Source organism: Spermophilus citellus (assembly GCF_964194105.1).
Source record: "Spermophilus citellus genome assembly, chromosome: X".
Taxonomy (NCBI): domain Eukaryota; kingdom Metazoa; phylum Chordata; class Mammalia; order Rodentia; family Sciuridae; genus Spermophilus; species Spermophilus citellus.
This window is the reverse complement of record NC_138190.1, coordinates 68165285-68184341: the sequence shown is the minus strand read 5'-3', so window position 1 is coordinate 68184341 and position 19057 is coordinate 68165285. Positions and strand designations below refer to the sequence as shown.

The window sequence follows — 19057 nt, the reverse complement described above, 5'->3', positions numbered from 1 at the left end:
TGTTGCCTTTATTAGTCTTTTATCTTGACAGGTATTGGCCTTTCTATGGGTTCATGTCACATTTGGGCCAATATAAGAGATACCTGGACCAATCATACAGGCAGGCACCATTCCTCTTAGGCTTTCCCAGCTAGGCTTGCACTCTTCTTCATGCTCCTATTTGATGCTTGACTAGCCAGCATCCTTATCTTGTTAGTCTTTGCATCTCTGAATCTAGATCTGAATAAGAGCTGGCAAGTAATGGGGGCCCAATGAACATTTGTTAAATGAATGAAGGAATAACTGAATGTAAGTAAAGAACTCAAAGAAAGGAGTTTGGCAGACTTAGGTAAGGGTTTTTGAAGGGCACAGGGCTTGAAGCCGGAGCTAGAAAAACAGAGAAATGGGGAAAGGGTATTTGGAGGACGAGGATTGTTATCCTAGGAGATGGAAGACAAAAGCCCAAGACTGAGAGCAAAGACAGCAAGTGAGGAGGTCAGCCAGGCTACAGCTGACTGCTGCAATATCTTGACCTTGTCACTAGATTTCTCAAGTACATTTTCAGCTCCTAGAAGGCAGGGTATTTGGTATACTCCTTTGTACTTCCTTTATGTTTGATGCACATCTCCACAGTTACTATTCCTACTGTCTTATGGTTTTTATTGTGCTTGGTATTACAATTATCGGTGCATTGGCCTGTCTCCCTACACTTGTACCAGTTTCCCTCCCTAGCTGCTTGAGGCAGGGGGACAAGATCTTACTGTCTTTGCATCTTCCAAGTCATCTAGCATAGTTCCTGGCACACAATGGTTGCACAGCAAATATTTTTTGATCTACCATTTGTTGATCTGATTTCAGAGGACCACAAGGATATTTGTGTGCAACTGTGTATTGTGACACAAAACTTATATATGCCTTCATACTGTATAGTCTATTTTTGGCAATTTTCATTAAAATGTTATCTTATTGTACCTGGAAGACTGTCATTTCAATTTTCTTCTTTGTTCCTTCTTGGATGACTCACATCTCTTATGCCAGAAGGATATGACAGAAGGGATTCACAAAGGGTTTGGGCAAATTTGTGAATGACATAGTCATAAACGTCTGAGTGTAAGAAGCGTGGATCATGCAAAGGGGAAGGAGATAACTTTTTCAAAGTGTATTTTCAAAGTGTCTATTAGGTGCCAGTAACTGTGTCTCAGGCACTTGACACACATTACATCTCATTTAATCTTGCAGAATAATTCCATATAAAGACAGAACATCTCTATCTGTAAGGCCAAACCCATATCTGTTCAAGCACAAAGCTTCTCCAAGTACCAGAGGTAATATTTGTGTTTATTAAAATTTTATCAATCTTTTAACAGATGAATCTTTAGATTTGCTTTTGCTTCCTAGGAACAGAACACTCACTTTCAATTCAGACTTATACAGCTTAAAACTACTTTCTGACATAACTTGATCAGTTTTTAAAGTCCCAGTGCTTTAAATTACAATGCAATCTGAGATATTCCCATAGCAATAACAGCAATTACATTTGTTCACAGCACTTACCTTTATATTTCATTAAGCTTCCAAATACTGAATAAAGGTAAGTCAAGTCAAGAAAAGAGACTTCTATTAACCCTGACACCAGCAAATTGTCTCAAATTATAGCATGCCTTCTATTTGTATTCTAGACATATTGAATGGGTTTTCTGAGATACATATTTATACCTCACCTATGGTTAGAAGAAAATTGGAAGGAAATTAGTTTAAGTTGTTTCTAATTTTTTAAAAAATAATAGTAACTTTAAAAAAACGTAATGCTCCTGAGTATACATACAGCTGTTGCATCTGGCAGAAATCCTAACATTATAACCAAAGCACCATCCCTCATCCTTGGGAAATAGCTTGAGAAGGTGGGGCTGCATGAGTTAGTTTGGTATTTAAAGTCACACAGTCTAAGGTCTGTAGCTACATCCTGATCTGTGATAACATGCTTCCTGCCAGGGGTGGGGGGCAGTGGGAATAGAAGAGGTGCACCTTTGGATTATCAATACATGCACAGGTTCCAGACAGCTTTTCATTACCTTGTTTTGGGAAAATTATAACAGACACCTTTGCTTTGTGAAGTCCATTTCATATGACTAAAGGAAATAGAAAGGGCTCAAATGGTCCATTTCACATTTTGTATGATCCTGCCCGAATCTCTGTATGCCACTAGTAGCTGGAAACAACAGACCTGATTTTGTTAGTGATTATGTGTTTCTTGAATTTTACATTAATTGAGAGACCAGAATTACCACCAAGGAACATATGCTACATACCACCTATGGCACTTCTAAAAAATAAATGAAAACCTAGCTTTCACATTTAAAGACTTGTCCCTTCCTTTTTGAGGCTAGGGGATGAAAATATGCACATCTTCCAAAGAGTTCTTTGTGTGAACAGGTGACCCCTTCCCACAATCTCTGTAATTAATTGAGAAATTAAAGTTGGTTGGCCTTTGAGATCTTTTGTAAAAAAAAAAGGCAGAAGGTCTTGGATATTTTGGAACAAGAGTCCACTATTCTGCCAAGACAGTGTGTTATTGTTATTGAAGTGTCTCTCAACAAAACGGTATTGAGTGGTGAGGACGTGATTTTGATTAGGTGGAATGACTCAGCTCTTCCCCTTAAAGAAGAGAGGACTTGTCAGAGCCTTACTTACCTCATGATCTGGGATCTCAGAGGATAGTGTTTTCCCTAGGATGACCCCGGTCAAGTATGTCCAGCAACGAGCCGTGTTGGCAAGGTTGTAGCCTCCTGTCTCCATCAAGAATTGTGAAGTTAGGAAAGAATAGTCACAAAACAGCAGGAGAGGGAAGAGGGTAAGGAAGGAGAGAAAAATGTTTTAATAAAGGGGCTCAAAAGACAACTTCAACTTGCAGAATTTCACCTAAACATTTTTATACGATAACTGTAAACCACCTAGTTGGCAGACTTTGGGGGACCAGTCAGATCATGCACAGTGTAGAATTGGGAATTCCAAGAACAAGAAAGATTAAAGACACTCTTATCTCCCAAAAAATAAGAACCTGAAGAATCAAAGTTCCTCCACTCCATCAAGAGACATTGGCAAGACTGAGATCCCTAGAGGTGACCTACACAATGAGAAGGTTTCTGTGATAGATTTTGCAACAATTCTATAAAATAACTGTTGGGTGTGATCTGTATTTTAAAGCTATTGGCAGATCTCACCCTAAAACCATCCAGGAAAGAGAAAAGGAAAGTGCTGACAGAAACAGACTTCCTTCTTTTAATATCAGCATTCCTTTTCACCACAAAACACAAGCCTGGTGGCAGAGATCAAAGAGAGTGAGATGAGGAAGGGACTGTTGATTGACGCTCTGACCCATCTCGTCAGGTCCTGTCACAGTCACCCAGCAGCCATATTACACTGGCTAATAATCAGCATATTTTTGTGCTGAATAGATGTGCTCTGCCATGCAAGCATTAGAACATTGGCCTTTAGCTAAATTCCAAGAGCATAAGGGTAAAATGGAATGATTGCCTAACCCCAATGTAGCCTAAAGGAAATAGAATCTGGTCTATTTTAGGTAGGGTGACCACATAAATTATTGTCCAAAATGATATACTTTTAAGAGCAAAAGAGGACACTATTAAATCATTATACTGAAATAATATGTATAAACTGGGACATATGGTCACCCTTTTCTTAAGCCTTTCTACCATTTGAAAGGGCTGGGATGCTGGGTCTTCTGGAGTGTGTCATTTGGGCCTCAACAAGGTCCACTGAAGTTTGAGGATGTGGCTCTTTCTATGACTTGTCTATGTGCTAATAATAACTGAAGCCAGGTGTGGTGGTGCATGCTGGTAATCTCAACTACTTGGGATGTTGAGGCAGGAAGATTGCAAGTTCAAGGCCAACCTCAGCAACTTAGTGAGACCCTGTCTCAAAATAAAAAATAAAATGAGCTTGGATATAGTTCAGTGGTAAAGCACCCCTAGGTTTCTTTTTTTTTAGAGAGAATTTTTAATATTTATTTATTTATTTATTTTTTAGTGTTCGGCGGACACAACATCTTTGTTTGTATGTGGTGCTGAGGATCGAACCCGGGCCGCACGCATGCCAGGCGAGCGCGCTACCGCTTGAGCCACATCTCCAGCCCTCCTAGGTTCTTAAAAAAGTACCCTAGGTACTTTAAAAAAAAGCCGAGAGTTTCAGTTCAATATTATGGGTATTACTTTAAAAAAGCATTGACATAGAAAAAAAATCAAATTTATAAAATATTTATTTGGTGTGGTTATTTAATTTTAAAAAAGAGTCACTATAAGCTTTGCTTAAGTAGTAAGATGTCTCTGATATACATATAGTATGATGTAATTTGCAAAGATTCCATTTATGCACAGGCATTCTCAGGAAAACACGTATTACATAAGAAAAATTATACTTACATATTCAAAAGCCCAAACTGTGGGCTGAAAAAGCAAAAGGGCTTTAGAGAATGCTAATAGTGAAGGCTGTAGCCTCAGACAAAAATTCCTCACAGATGTATGTTGTAGAAAGGTCTTTTATTCTCCCTTGTTGTACCTGTATCATAATCACCATTCTTAGTGCTGTCAAGGAAAGTAATATATCATGCAGGGTTTATCAATTTTATCTTTTTCTTGAGTTGAAGTTAATATATTTCTTGCCAGCTTTTCATAAGAGGGTGTCTCTTGTAAGCACCTTTAATTTTGATCCCTCTCGGGTTTCAGGCTGCCAAAGAACCCAGTTTGTATATTTGTGTTGAATGCTTGCTCATATACATAAGGCCTCAGGATTTCCCCTAATTTTTTAATAAAAGGTTGACCTCCCCCCAAAAAAAAAAACAAGTATTAGCTCCTCCATTATATATATTTTAAGCTCAATCTGTATGACCATTTATTTTAGCACATCACTCTATTTATCCAGTGAAATAATGATTGTGCCAGGTAGGTAGATGGAAGATCCTAAGCAAGGCATCCTCAAAGGTGCAAAAGCTTTCTTTCTCAAATGTATAAATGCTTCTATTGATATTTATATTACTATTTCTGTTACTTCTGGTTAAGTAATATAAATATCAGTACATGTGAAAGACAAGAATGCCTAAGAGATTCTGGATGTCTCAATTTTGCTTCATTATAACAAAATCTTGTTTTTTTTTCCAGTACTGGGGATTGAACTCAGGACCTTACACATGCTAGGCAAGCACTCTGCCACCGAGCCACATCCCCAATCCCCAAACTATATTTTTTTGGGGGGAGAGAGTCATTCTTGAATACAGCTTAGATAATTAATACACACGTTTAATACTGATATGCATTAGAATTTCAGCAGTATGTTTCCAAAAGATGTTACTAGAACTGAGAATCAAAGACTATACTGAGAAAAGATGGATCAAAGTCAACACTCTCTTTTTATGATCTATAATAATGTGCATGTTTTCCTTCTTCTCCTTCTCCTTCTTTTGTTTGGTGTTTGTGGTACTGGGTGTGGATGGATCCAGGTCCTTGCACATGCTAGGCAAGTTCTCTACCATTAAGCTATACCCTCAGCTCCTGATGCAGGTTTAACCAAAGGACATTTACTTCAGGAATTAAAACAGACTCCATTGTGACAAGGAGTCAATGCACAGGTCAAGCGAGGAGGAGTGTGTCAGAGTATTTCCTTATGCTGAACTGTGGAGGTGGCAGAGTTCATTGACTCCAGCTTTGGGGACATAGGCAGGTTAATATCCTATTTAAGAAGGCCAAATTTTCTTTCTGTGCCAATAGACAAAATGTGGGGGAAGGCAACAGATTCTCATAGTGACCTTCCTTTGGACTCACCTCCTCCTAAAATGAGTGTTGCCAGTTGCCACTGAAGGATGTACTTGAGACACTTGCCAATTCCCACTGGAGTCATGTTAAAGGAGCACATGGGATCCCCGGCTATTGTATCAGCTCCCAGCTGTAAAACCACTGCTTTGGGATTAAAGGCTTGGTACACCTCCTTTAGTACACTGTAGAAAAAAGATATAAAATATTAGAAGACTATAGATGAGGCTAGAGGGGTGGTGGGGCGAGTTGGACTCATAGTCTACTCAGCTAACAATTAAGGAAAAAGAAACATAACCTGTCAATTTCATTGAAATTTCTACCTAAACAGGGTGAATCAGAGTACATGTGAATCACTTTTTTCTTAAAATCTGACTTACAAAACAAACAAACAAACAAAAAAAAACTCTACCTCCTATTTGTTCACCAAGGAACAAAGTTGCCCTTCTGTTTTAGAACTAACTTTCTGGAAATATTCATATTAATCTCACTTCAACAGTCATAGCACACAGTATATACATTTATTTCATTTTAAAGTCTGGAGAAATAAGACATATACATTGAATAGTTATTAAGGATTCTTTCTGGTAATTTAAGACAGCAATCCCACTTGGAGTTGATCACCTAATTCTTAATGGGAGCTGGGGGCGAGAAGTATAAGCTTTGAAAGCCTAGATGGTATCACTTACCTTTTATTATGCAAAAGGACTTGAGGGTAATGAAATGCAGTCCTCCCCAATGCATATGTAACCAGGGTATTATAAAGAAGGGAACTGCAACAACTGATCTAAAATTATAAATCTGAAAGCACCCTAAAAGAACAAGTTGCTGTGGGTAATACTAAGTATAATTTTGGGTAGAATTATTCAATGCTGTAGAATCAACCTAATTGCTTTTGTCAACAGTGAGAAGCCTTATAGATGAAAAGGAAGATGTCAATGTGACAGGTGACCTTAGTCAGGCTTCCAATATAATCATTAATTGAACACTGACAATGTCCAGAATGCATTCCTAGGAGTCATAAGGTCCTTGCTCTCAAGGGGCTTACAATCTACTTTCCAGACAAAACATATACCAGTCCTCAAGGGCCTGAGGAACTCTTACAGAAATGTATAAACAAGTGCAAATTAACATACTTCAGAGTTGAGAAAATACAGAGTCAAAAAGTGATCAAAAATGTTGAGGTCAATGACCCTCTCATAATCAACATGTCAAATCACACCAGTGCAGAAAACCCAGAAAAATCCCAGATCCTTCTGAAACAGCAAAAGGAATTCAGGGATATAAAATGCCGTCTTCCCCAATTCATATGTACCCAGGGCATTGAAGCTATTGACTAGGGTTCAGCCACAGAGGCAGTCATTGACTCAAAGCACTGTTTTGTTTTGATTTCTCATCCTCACAGACAAATATTGAGTGATGGTAGAGATTATAAGAATATTATAAAAATTATGACATATGATCCTTAATACAAGGATACTTGGGCTTATTCTCTCTTTAATGTGCTTATCTCCTGGGTGCAGAGGGAAGATAAGCTACCTGAATAGTTTAGACGACATTTATTGAACATCTACACATACAGAGCACCCTATTAGCTGCTTCTGGGAGACACAGAGGAAGGCGTGATGTCTGTTCTAAAAAGGTTTTCAGCCAAGGCGGGAGAGGGGGAGGCAAGCAAGACTATGGTTCTTTTCATTCATTCTTTTCCTCACTTAATGAGGATCCACTATGTGCCCAGCATGTAACTATACCAGATGCTGCAGGAATCAAGATGAATCTGGCACATATACCTTTGTGTAGCCCAGGATAGAGGGGAAGACACAGACTGTGGCAATAAAAAATTAAAACAAAAGGATAAATGAAGCATCGGAGGTGGCACAGAGGAGAGAGTACTCAACTTTTCCAGAGAAAGCTAGAAAAGGCTCTGCAGAGGTAACTCTTGACTTAGGTCCAAAAAGATGAGAAGTACTACAATGAGCCAACTCTTGAGATGGCTAGAATGAAACAGAGCGATAACAACAATTCCTGGTGGGGCTGTGGAAAAAGTAGATCACACTGTCTTGCTGGTGGGAATGTAAAATGGTATAGCCACTCTGGAAAATAGTTTAGCAGTTCCTGTCAAAACTAAAAATAGACTTGTCATATGAGCTGGCAATTGCACTCTTGGGCAATTTATTCCAGAGAAGTTAAGGTTTATTTTCATGTAGGAACTCATACACGAATGTGCATAGCATCTTTACTTGTAATAGCCCCCAATTGGAAAGACTCAGATGTACTTCAATAGATGAATGGTTAAACAAACTGGTTCATCCATACCAGAGGAATATTGCTTATCAATCAGAAGAAACAAACTATTGATACACACATAAATAAAATGGATGAATTTAAAGGTAATTATGATGAGTGAATAAGGTCAATCTCAAAAGAATATACACTGCAAAATTCCACTTACATAATATTGTAAAATAGTAACTTATAGAGATGGGGATCAGATAAGTGGATAGCAGGGGTTAGGGATGAGGTGCAGCATGAGACCTTGTGGTGATGGTACAGTTTTGTATCTTGATTGTAGTAGAGGTTATGTCAGGCTACATATGTGAAAATATCACATAGAAAGACACACACACACACACACACACACACACACACAATGTCAACTAGTGAAATCTGAATACAATCTATGGGTTGTACCAAAATCAACTTCTTGATTTTGATGCTATTCTATAATTTTGCAAGATGTCAACATTTGAGGAAGCTGGAGGAAGAGTACATGGGACTTCCTTGTACATTTCTTTGCAACCTCGTGAATTTGTGATTATTTTCATATAGATACAGATGAAATATATATAAATTATGTATATAATTTAAATATATGTATTTTAAATTTGGTACTGGGCATTAAACCCAGGGGTGCTTAACCACTGAGCTACATTCCCAGACCTTTTAATTTTTATTTTGAGCAGGGTCTCACTAAGTTTTTGAGACTGGCCTTGAACTTGCAATTCTCTTGTCTCAAACTCTCAATTTCCTGGGACTAAGGTCTATGCCAATTTGCCTGACTTCTCTAGTGAAATTTTTTTTTTAAGCAAAGGAGGGGTGGGGTTGTGGCTCAGTGGTAGAGCACTTGCCTAGCACATGTGAGGCACTGGGTTTGATCCTCAGCACCACATAAAATAAATAAATAAAATAAAAGTATTGTGTCCATCTATAACAAAAAAAATTTAAAAAACAAAGAAGAGCTGGGGGTGGGGGTTGTGCAGATCACTGGTAGAGTGTTTGCCTAGTATTTACAAGGCCCTCAGTTCCATCCCCAGAAACTGTCTGGAAAGAAAGAAAGAAAGAAAGAAAGAAAGAAAGAAAGAAAGAAAGAAAGAAGAAAAAAACTGGAGAAGTTTGTAGGCACTACTTTGGGTGAACTTAGTGGACTAGGAGATAGGGATGGTTGTGGGAGTTAATGGCAGGGGATGAGGTTCAGAGAAGTGTATGTGCAGAAACATGCAGGCAGGGAGGGAACAGGGAGTGAAGGATGAAGCTAATAGTAAATGTGAGCAGGTAGGTATTATAAGTTTGTATTTTTATCTAAAGGGTATGAAATGTCTCAAATATCGTGTGTGTGTGTGTGTGTGTGTGTGTGTGTGTATGTGTGTAGACGTAGGTGCATGCATGCATGTGCACCCCTTTGCGTGTTGGGGCATGATCAGATTTCCATTTTAAAGATACTTGAGCTCTAGGGTAGGGTACACTGAAGGTTGGTCAGGGTTTTTGCAAACATCCAGGTGGATGGATAGACAGGAAGAGATGGATTGGGGAGATAAACTTCCATGATAAAATTAATAGAGTCATACAGAGTGACACATGAGAAAAGAATATACCTATGATGTTTATGACTGTTTGGTAATTAGGAGAGAGGAAAGGATAAAGGAAGGGAGGTGTTTCAGGAAAGTCATTTTAATTATAGCTAGGAAAGGAAAATGAGTCCTCAAGGAGTTCTGATGAAGCAGGCTCTAGATGGGTAGAGAAAATGGTAATTAGAAGCTTAGGAAAAGCTAGGGCACTTTGTATATAATAGAAAATTCAAAGCAACTGGTAGTGAGGACAGCTTACAGAGGGCTGGGTGGTGGACAATCATAAATTCAAGACGGCTGTTTTCATTTGATTTGACAATCAAATGGAAACCCCTGGAGAAGTATAAGTACTGATGTTGCTGAAAAATTATAATTAGGAACTCTGACTTTTTGCTATTGCATGTAAGGCCAGAGAGAAAATTTGGAAGCAGAGGAATTGGCAAAAAGACTACTGAAGCATTCTAGGCATGAGAACAACAGGAAGCAAGGCAAGGTAAATATAGAAAAAAATTGAGAAGGCTAGGTGACAAGGGAGGGAGGAGAGTCAAAGGAGAAAACACACCGTGCCCCTTTTCTCCAGAAGTGCCAGGAGAGGAAGAGAGAAATTGCTACTTTCAAATCCAGTATTCCTCTTGCTCATCAATCATTCCTCTTTTGAAGTCAATGTCATTTGCTTATACTATTCAAATACTATCAGAGTTCTTATCTATAGACCCACAATGTATTCTTCCGGCTCCCTTGAAGATTTCAGCACCTGGTTCATAATTTTTTTTTTCTCTCTCTCTCCTTGTCATGGTTCTCTGCAATTCAGTATTCATTTACTCACTAAAACTTTGATTCCAGCACCTGCAGTTCTCTATGCTGTGGACTAGAGATACAGAAATAAGCCAGATCCAAGGACCTTATGGTCCAGTAGGGGAAGAAAACAGGAAAATCATCAATTATGATAAGTGCTACAATATTCATTCACTCATTCATTGATCCATTCACCCAAAAATGTTAGTTGATTGGCTACTATATACCAAGCACTAGGTTGAAAAATGGGTTTACTCTATTGAATGAAAGTGACCTTTTCTTTCTCCAGGGACTATCCTAATTCTCTGACATCACAGTTTCTTCATCTTTCCAACAATAGTGATGTCCAACTGCACTCCACTTCAGTTATTCCCAAACATGGCCACACTTCAGGGCCCAATAAGGAAACATTTGGAATTGCTTTACTTCTAAGGCCCTGGACTCTGAAATACTTTCTCTGCTTACAGTTTTTATCTTTTCATGTCTCCTATTGCACTTGCTCTTTATTCTCATAATAACTCCAATTCCCTAGTCTTTCCCTGTTTTTCAAGTTCATTAGCCTATTTTAATTTTTTGGTAGTACTGGGGATTGAACCTAGGGCCTTGCAAATGCTAGGTAAGTGGTCTGCTACTGAGCTACAACCCCAGCTCTTTTTATTATGACAGGGTCTTGTTAAGTTGCCCAGGCTGGCTGGAAACTTGGGATCCTCCTGCCTCAGCCTCTAGAGTAGCTATGCTTAGCCTTTTGAGCAACTGCCAGGTGATTTCCATAGCGGCTGTACCATTTTAAATTCCCAACAGCAATGTTTGAGTTTTCAAATTTCTCTTTGTCCTCACCAACACTTATTTTCTGTTTTGAATTATTTATAATTGTTCTGGTGGATGTGAAGTGGTATCATCCTGGTTCCCTGGGAATTGAACCCAGGGCCTCCTATGTGTTAGGCAAGTGCTTTACCACTGAGCTACACTCCCTATATTCATTGTAGTCTTGATTTGTATTCTCCTGATGACTGAAGAAGTTGAATATAATTTCTTGTGCTTATTAGTCATCTTCATGTCTTCCTTAGAGCAGTATCTGTTTCAGTCATTTGCCCATTTTTAAACTGGGTTGTTTTTAATATTGAGTTGTAAGAATTCTTAATATATTCTAGATACAAGTATATTAAAAAATCTTTGATTTGCAAAGTTTTGTCCCATTCTGTGGGTTATCTTTGCACATTCTTTTTTAAATACTTTTTTCAGCTGTAGATGGACACAATACCTTTATTTTATTTTCTTATTTTTATGTGGTGCCAGAGATCAAGCCCAGTGTCTCACACATGCTAGGCAAGCGCTCTACTATTGAGCCACAATCCCAGTCCCGCCTTACACAGTCTTCGTAATGTCCTTTGAAACACAAAAATTTTCAATTTTAACAAAGTCCATTTTACTTATTTTTTCTTTTGTTGCTTGATTTTGGTATCATATTTAAGAAACTATCACCTAATCCAAAGTCAAGAAAATTTACATCTATTTTTTTTCTAAGAGTTTAATAGTTTTTAACTCATTTATATCATTGATCTAAGTTAACTTTTGTATAAGGACCTAGCATTCTTTTTCATGCTGATATCCAGTTGTCCCAGAGACATTTGTTTAAAAGATTGTCTTTTGCCCCACTGAATGATCATGGCCCATTTGTATAAAATCAGTTGTAAATGTTGGGATTTATTTCTGGTCTCTGAACTCTGATCTATATGTCTGTCTTATGCCAGCACCATATTGTTTTGAATACTGTAGCTTTGTAGTAAGTTTTGAAGTTAGCAAGTGTGAGTTTTCCAACTCTGTCCTTCCTTTTCAAGATTGTTTAGCTATTCTAGGTTGAATTTTCATATACATTTTAGGATCAGCCTGTCAATTTGTGCAGAGAAGCCAGCTGTGATTTACAGCTCCATTCCAACCAGGCCAAGTCTGTCATCTTACTTCTTCTAGCTACTACCTCTGTTAATGATATCCATCCTTTCAGTCACTCATGTTCAAAACTTTTCAGCCTGTTTTAGTCAGCATTTTTTTTTTCTGCTGTGACTCAAAGACCTGACCAGAACAACTGTGGAGGAGGAAAAGTTTATTTGAGGGCTCACGGTTTCAGAGGTCTCAATCCATAGACAGCAGGCTCCATTTCTCGGGGCTTGAGGTGAGGCAGAATATCATGGTAGAAGAGTGTGGCAGAGGGAAGCAGCACACATTATGATCAGAATGGAGAGAAGGAGAGGGAGAGAGGGAGAAGAGGAGAGGGAGAGAGGGAGAGGGGGAGGGAGAGAGGGAGAGGGGGAGGGAGAGAGGGAGAGGGGGAGGGAGAGAGAGAGAGACTCCACTCTCCAGATACTAAACACATACCCCATAGCCACGCCCCCAATGAACTACTTCCTCCAGCCACACCCCACCTGCCTCCAGTCACCACTCAGTTAATCCCATCAGGAATTAATTAACTGATTAGGTCAAGGCTATAACTCAATCATTTCTCCTCCAAACCTTCTTGTATTGTCTCACATGTGAGCTTTTGGGGGACACCACATCTAAACCATAACACAGCCCTTTATGATTCCTCCCTTTCCTGGAGTCCTCTTCAATTACCAGTCTTTCTCATGTTTCTCTCCCATTCCCTCCTCTCCACTCCCACTGCAGTGCTCAAATCTAGCCTTTATAAGCTTCTTTGTAGATTACACCAATAGCTTCCTAATTAGTTTCCCTGCCTCAAGTCTCTTCCTTCTCCCATCCATCACACACACTACCATCAAATTAATCTTCCTTAAGAATAGTTTTGATCAAGTCACTTCCTTACTCAAAATACTTCATGTCCCTCCATTGTCTTTAGATATCACTTAAAATTCTTCAGCTATGATCCAAAATCCTTCATGATCTGACTCTGGTCTCGTTTTAAACCTTATTTAAAAAAAAATAATTCCTTAACCCACATTATTCTATAGGCAAACTGAACTCTCCATTGTTCACTCACCTTGCCATTTTTTTTACAAGTAGGCCTTCTGTCATACTTATGACAGAATGTCACCTTTCTGCGAGTCTATTATAGCCATTCTTCAAAGGGTAGCTCAAATTCCTCTCTTCCATGAAAGAAAATGATAATAATAGCAGCTAACACTTACTGAGCACTTCATTCAAAGCAGAGCACTGTTCCATGTTACTTTATATGTACCAGCACATTTAACCCTCATAACATAAGATAGGTATTATCATTAATCCTATTTTACAGATGGGGAAACTGCAGCACCAAAAGGTTAAGAAATCTATAGAGCAAGCCGGGTGTGGTGCCTCCTGCCTGTAATCCCAGTGGCCCAGGAGGCTGATGCAGGAGGATCACAAGTTCAAAACCAGCCCCAGTCACTTAGCAAGGCCCTAACCAGCTTAGCAAGACCCTGTCTCAAAATAAAAAAGAATAAAAAATGGGCTGAGATGTGGCTCAGTGATTAAGCACCCCTGGGTTCAATCCCTAGTGCCAAAAAAGAAAAGAAATTTGTACAGCATCACATGGCTATTAAGTGTCAGAGCTGCAGCCTGGCACCAGAGTGCATGCTCTAAACCACTGCAAATCTACCTGCTTCCCTGACTTCGTGAGTTACTGTGCATAAGGTCCTTTGCCAGCCACTTCACCCATATTATTTCACAAAACAGCAGCCACCAGTGTCATTATTTTTTTCAGTGTTAATCTCAAGCAAGCTTTGATCTTATTTATTATTCCCTCATTCTGAAATCTTCACTGGCTTCCCACATGCTTACAAAATATGGCACAAACTTTCATGGCGTAGAATTCCAGCTCCTTCATGAGGTGGTTCCCACCCACTTTCCCAATCTTTGCAACTTCTCCCTCTCATGCACTTTACAATCCAGCCAAACTAAACCACTGCTATTCTTTGTACATATCTTAGACTCTCCTGACTTTGATCTTACCACACCCTCTGTGTAGAACATCCTTCCCTACAATTTCTGTGTATTCAAACTTGACCCAGATTTTATAAACGTGCATACACATTCACATATTTCATAAAGATATCATAATTAGGTACCCTTTAGAACCCAGATAAAATATTACCTCCTCAATTAAGCCTTTTTCTGAAGTTTTTACTCCCTTTGAATGCCCACAACATCCTAAATCTTATGGTTCTTACAACTTTCAATGTTTCATTTTATTAAAATGTATGTGAATATGAAAATCAATCGCTAAATCTGTCTATCATTTTAAAATTTCCACCAACTTCCTTGAGGGTAGAATCAGTACTTTATACATAGTAGGCATTCAATAAATAGTCATTAAGTGAATAAATGAATGAAATACCACTCCAGATTGCTTTTGGGAAAGTTTCCCTAACCACTGTTGACAGTACTTTTTGTTATATTGCAAATCATTAATTTTAGGTTTTGTGAAAGCATAGAATCTCTTCCCCACAAAGGAGGGGGGGGAGGACAAGCATCTCATTACACTACATTAGTTAAACTTCCCCATAAACACACAAGACATTCATTTGAAATGCAGTTTTCTTGATGAGAAACCTGATCCCTCAGTCTTCAGCAGTCTGGTTTTCCAGGGAGGCTATGCAAATGAGGAAGAGAAGCCAGGCAGCTGCTCCTTCAGGCCTTGATTTGGGGGAGGGGGGTTGGTGACTGAGGAGGATTAGAGCCAGGGGTGATGACATTCATGATGCTTTTAGGTAAGAGCAAAACACCAAACAAAATTGTGGAGATATTCTCTTTTCTTCTAGTCCAGCAGGGTGGACCACAGCTTTTGCTGTGTGCTCTTGAGATCATTCACTGGTGCCATTTTCCCCTCTAATACCAAGGGATAGATGTGTGTGTGTGTGTGTGTGTGTGTGTGTGTGTGTGTGTGCGCGCTTTTTAAAAATTAATCATTTAAATCCTAAACTGGGTGCAGTGGCACAAGCCTGTAATCCCAGCAATTGAGGCTGAGGCAGGGGGAATCCCAAGTTTGAGGCTAGCCTCAGCAAATTAGCAAAAGCCTATTTCAAATTTTTAGAAAAGGGCACAATGGATATAGCTGAGTGGCAGAGCATCCCTGGCTTCAATCCCCAATATAAAAAAAAAAATCCTAAAAGACTCATCCCAGGAAACTAGGATTCCAGAGTGACATTTACAGCAGACTTAATCAGTGCTGCTGGTGGAGGGATGTCAATCCTAACTTTTTTCTCTATCCAGACCTCTGATGCTGGGAGCAGGTCCCCTCTTCTCACTTTCTAGCTTGCATTCCAGCAAGGGCCAGTTTTGCATCTTCATGCTTTCCAACAAGCAGTCTTAGCACCCTCTAGAGACTTCCTCAATAGAGATGAAAGAAAGAGGAAACTCAAAAATTGAAAAACCAAGAAGGGTAGGAGGCAGAGGGAGAGCAGAGAGAAATATTTGGTACTAATGTTTTTTGAGCTCCTCATGTAAGCCTGAGAAAAGTAATTGCTGGCAGCAAAACCCCTTCTGAAAATATAACATTTAAATCTATTGCAGCATTCGATGGGATTGGGGGGGGGGTTAAGGACCCAAAGTATCACTAATCGGTCCCAAATGGGAGCCAGTTAATTTTGCATAGGGATTTTTTCCCCTAAATACCCTCAATCCTATCTCAACTCAGGTACTGCTGACTCATTCTGTAACAACTTAACCTGCCAGGGGACATAGCATATGGTAAATGCCTCAGTGATTCCTGAATATCTATTACAAATGATTCTGGGAGGCAGAGAATTGGAGGGGGGCTCCCTGCAGTGAGGATGATGTGTCATTTCACTGGGGCCATGGGTGCCTCTTGAACATATCCAGAAGACATTTCATTTCCTATAAGTTCCTTTTTCTGCTTTTAGCATCAGACAAGCTAAACTGGTTTTTGCCAACGTCTAAAATAAAGCACCCAAACATATACAATAAAAAAAAAAAATACCTTCAACCCCCAAACCCACTCACCCGCCAACCAACAAACAACCCTGCATCCCTTTTGTTGTTTGACTTTTCAGGATGTAATCTCTTAACATTTTAAAGGGACATCTTTTCTCTCATTGCTGAGTCCATTATATAGAAACATAGATTCAAATTGGCATCTCTTTAGAACATGCCTTGTAGTAAGTAGTTCTACTCATCAATTATATGTCACCTTGGCAACAGAAAGGGCTGCACGCTATTTTTAGCGAATTATTACTTATCTCTTGCTATACCTCTTAGAAGTAAACCATTCTCATTCACACAAGGGAAAGTGAGTCATCCTGAATTAAAGAACCTTACCAGTGGCCTGGAGTGAATCGTCAGAGCTAGAATTAGAACACTAATTCTAATTCGAATCCAATGCTATCGTCACTAAATCCCAATGCTCTTTGGCTCTTTTCATTTTGAAAGGCTAGAGGCCCCAGCAAGCAGAGTGTATATTATCTGGGCAGGGGGTGGGGTAGGCGGAGAGGCAGGCTGGTCTGAGAGCTAAGCTAACAAACAGAACAAAATGGAAGAAGACTCAAAGAATAGGAGTCTTAAGGCTAGCTGTGCTAATGGCCCTTTGTGTGATCTGGGGTGGGTCATTTCATTGGTCTGCAACCACCAGGGCGGCCCAAGGTGCAGATTACATTCAGCTTTGTGTCATGTCATTGAGTTTATGTCTCATCTGTCTCTCTTTGTGACCTCCACAGCACCCAGTTCTGAGGGAATACTGGCCATGGAGTCAGACAAACTTGGATCCAGGGTTTACACGGTACCTTGGAAAAATCACTTCACTTTTCTGAACCTCAGTTTCCTTCTCTATCAAACAAGAATAACATTCCCCCCATGGGGTTATTGTGAGTATTAAATGATATAGCATTTGTGAAAATCTTCTCCCAGAACCAGGCACATGGTAAGCACTCCATAACGTCGACTGAATAAATGAATGGCCTTAAGTCAGGCCCTTGGAGTGCTATGTTAATTCTTTCAGCCCGCTAGGATACTGTTGAGTTCAGCACAGCACACCACAGCAGTGACTTCCTGAATAGTACTCTAATGGTCCCCAAAGGCACAGAGAAATTTCATAGTGTCACCGCCCGGTTATACCTGTTCTGGGAATATAGTAATTCATTTTCCAGTGCTGCCAATCTAATACCTTTCACCAAACACAAAATTCACTTTAAGAAGGGGCAAAAACACAAATGCCTTTCTGTTACATAGAAGTTGGAAGAATATATTATTAAAATTGAAACCGACTTCTCTGATTTCTTAGGCAAAAAATCAGATTGGAAGCCAAACAGCTATTTGGCCTTTGCAGACCCTGGATAGTGATGCCCTTGGGGGAAAGGGGAGAGCTGGAGTCATTCCAAACCGTAGTTACAACATTTGTGTGTATATTTACTGCTTGTGCTTATGCTCTCTGCACTTAGTTTTTACTCTCTGAAGCCTTGAAGAATTCACAATTTACCTAGAGCACAGTTTAATACATGTGAGTAGAAATATAGGCCTATATCTCTGTTTCTCATTTCCTAATCATATTTTCTCCCCTCCCTATATAACTGATACCTCTTCTTTTTCAATTCAATTGTTCTGCTTTTCAAGCATAGGTGGACAATCATGATTTGTTAACAATACACATGCCCCTGGCCCTTCCCTCACCCTTCTTTACTCAGGAGGGCCTCCCTAAGATTCAAAGCCGAAATCCTGCCATATAGTTAGCACCTGGCGTAGCTCATCAAAATATAATATCCTTTCCCAGATGATTGGAAATCTCTGCAATGCCGTCACACAATGAGGTGTGCAAGAAAGAGTTTGGGGATTGATTTTCATCATTAACTTGATATTGCATGGTTTTTGTGGGACTTAAAAAGAAATGCATTTTTATTACTTTTAAGTACTGCACATACAGTAACTCCAACTCATCATATTTTAACAGTTATTTTTCTGGGGCAGGATGTATTTTAAACATGTCTATGTTAGAGTGTCTGGTGGATCATTTAGGATCAGTGTCCTGTTGCTTGATGAAATCCAGATCACTTCGATGAAATCCAGATGGGGAAACTGGGTCTCTGGCAATGGCTGCCAGATCTTCTCCATATGAAATCTCTCTAGTCTGTATGCAAATTCAAAACTCCATATCCTGGAAATCCCAAACCAATCAAGTGGCGCTCAGCTTCTTAGTTACTGGACTAAACACAGGGAAGCGATTCATTCTTCCCTGAGGAAATAAGCATTTCTTACATACATCTATCTTGGCACAAAAAGGGCTGGCTAAGCAAATTAATAGTGTAAACAGGATTGCACTGGGGAATGTTTGTCCTACTTAGGAGAATAAAGTTTTTATGCACTTTGTGCACATCTACTTACATACAAATAATTGATATGCTAATTACAAATGATTCCTAAAGACCCTTCCCTGAGGTGCTCTACTATGCTGTTAGTCTACTTTGAATTACTAGCATGTCCAGTGCTTGAAAGTAATAAAAATGCATTTAAAAATATTCTGTGATTTAGTCTGGCTTTCCTCTAATTAGGCTGAATTAGTGAGGCTTGCCTATATTTAAATAGGACAGATATTTTTCTACTTGATCCTTAATACATTTAAGATGCCCCAACACCCCCTTCCCCCATCCCTCCCTTTCCTCTTCAGAATTGTTCCACAAG

The 19057-nt window shown here is 39.3% G+C and overlaps 1 protein-coding gene across 4 annotated transcripts in view; it reads right to left on the bottom strand.

Moving 5' to 3' along the window:
- The window catches only part of HDAC8 (histone deacetylase 8), a 267136-nt gene that overhangs the window by 153473 nt on the left and 94606 nt on the right, over positions 1-19057 (bottom strand). For all 4 annotated transcript variants that reach the window (XM_081276968.1, XM_081276965.1, XM_081276966.1 and 1 more), the window contains exons 8-9: positions 5814-5986; positions 2671-2765 (exon numbers count right to left, since the gene is read on the bottom strand). In XM_081276968.1, coding sequence (XP_081133094.1) covers positions 2671-2765; positions 5814-5986 — 268 coding nt within the window. The remainder of the gene's footprint in view (positions 1-2670; positions 2766-5813; positions 5987-19057) is intronic.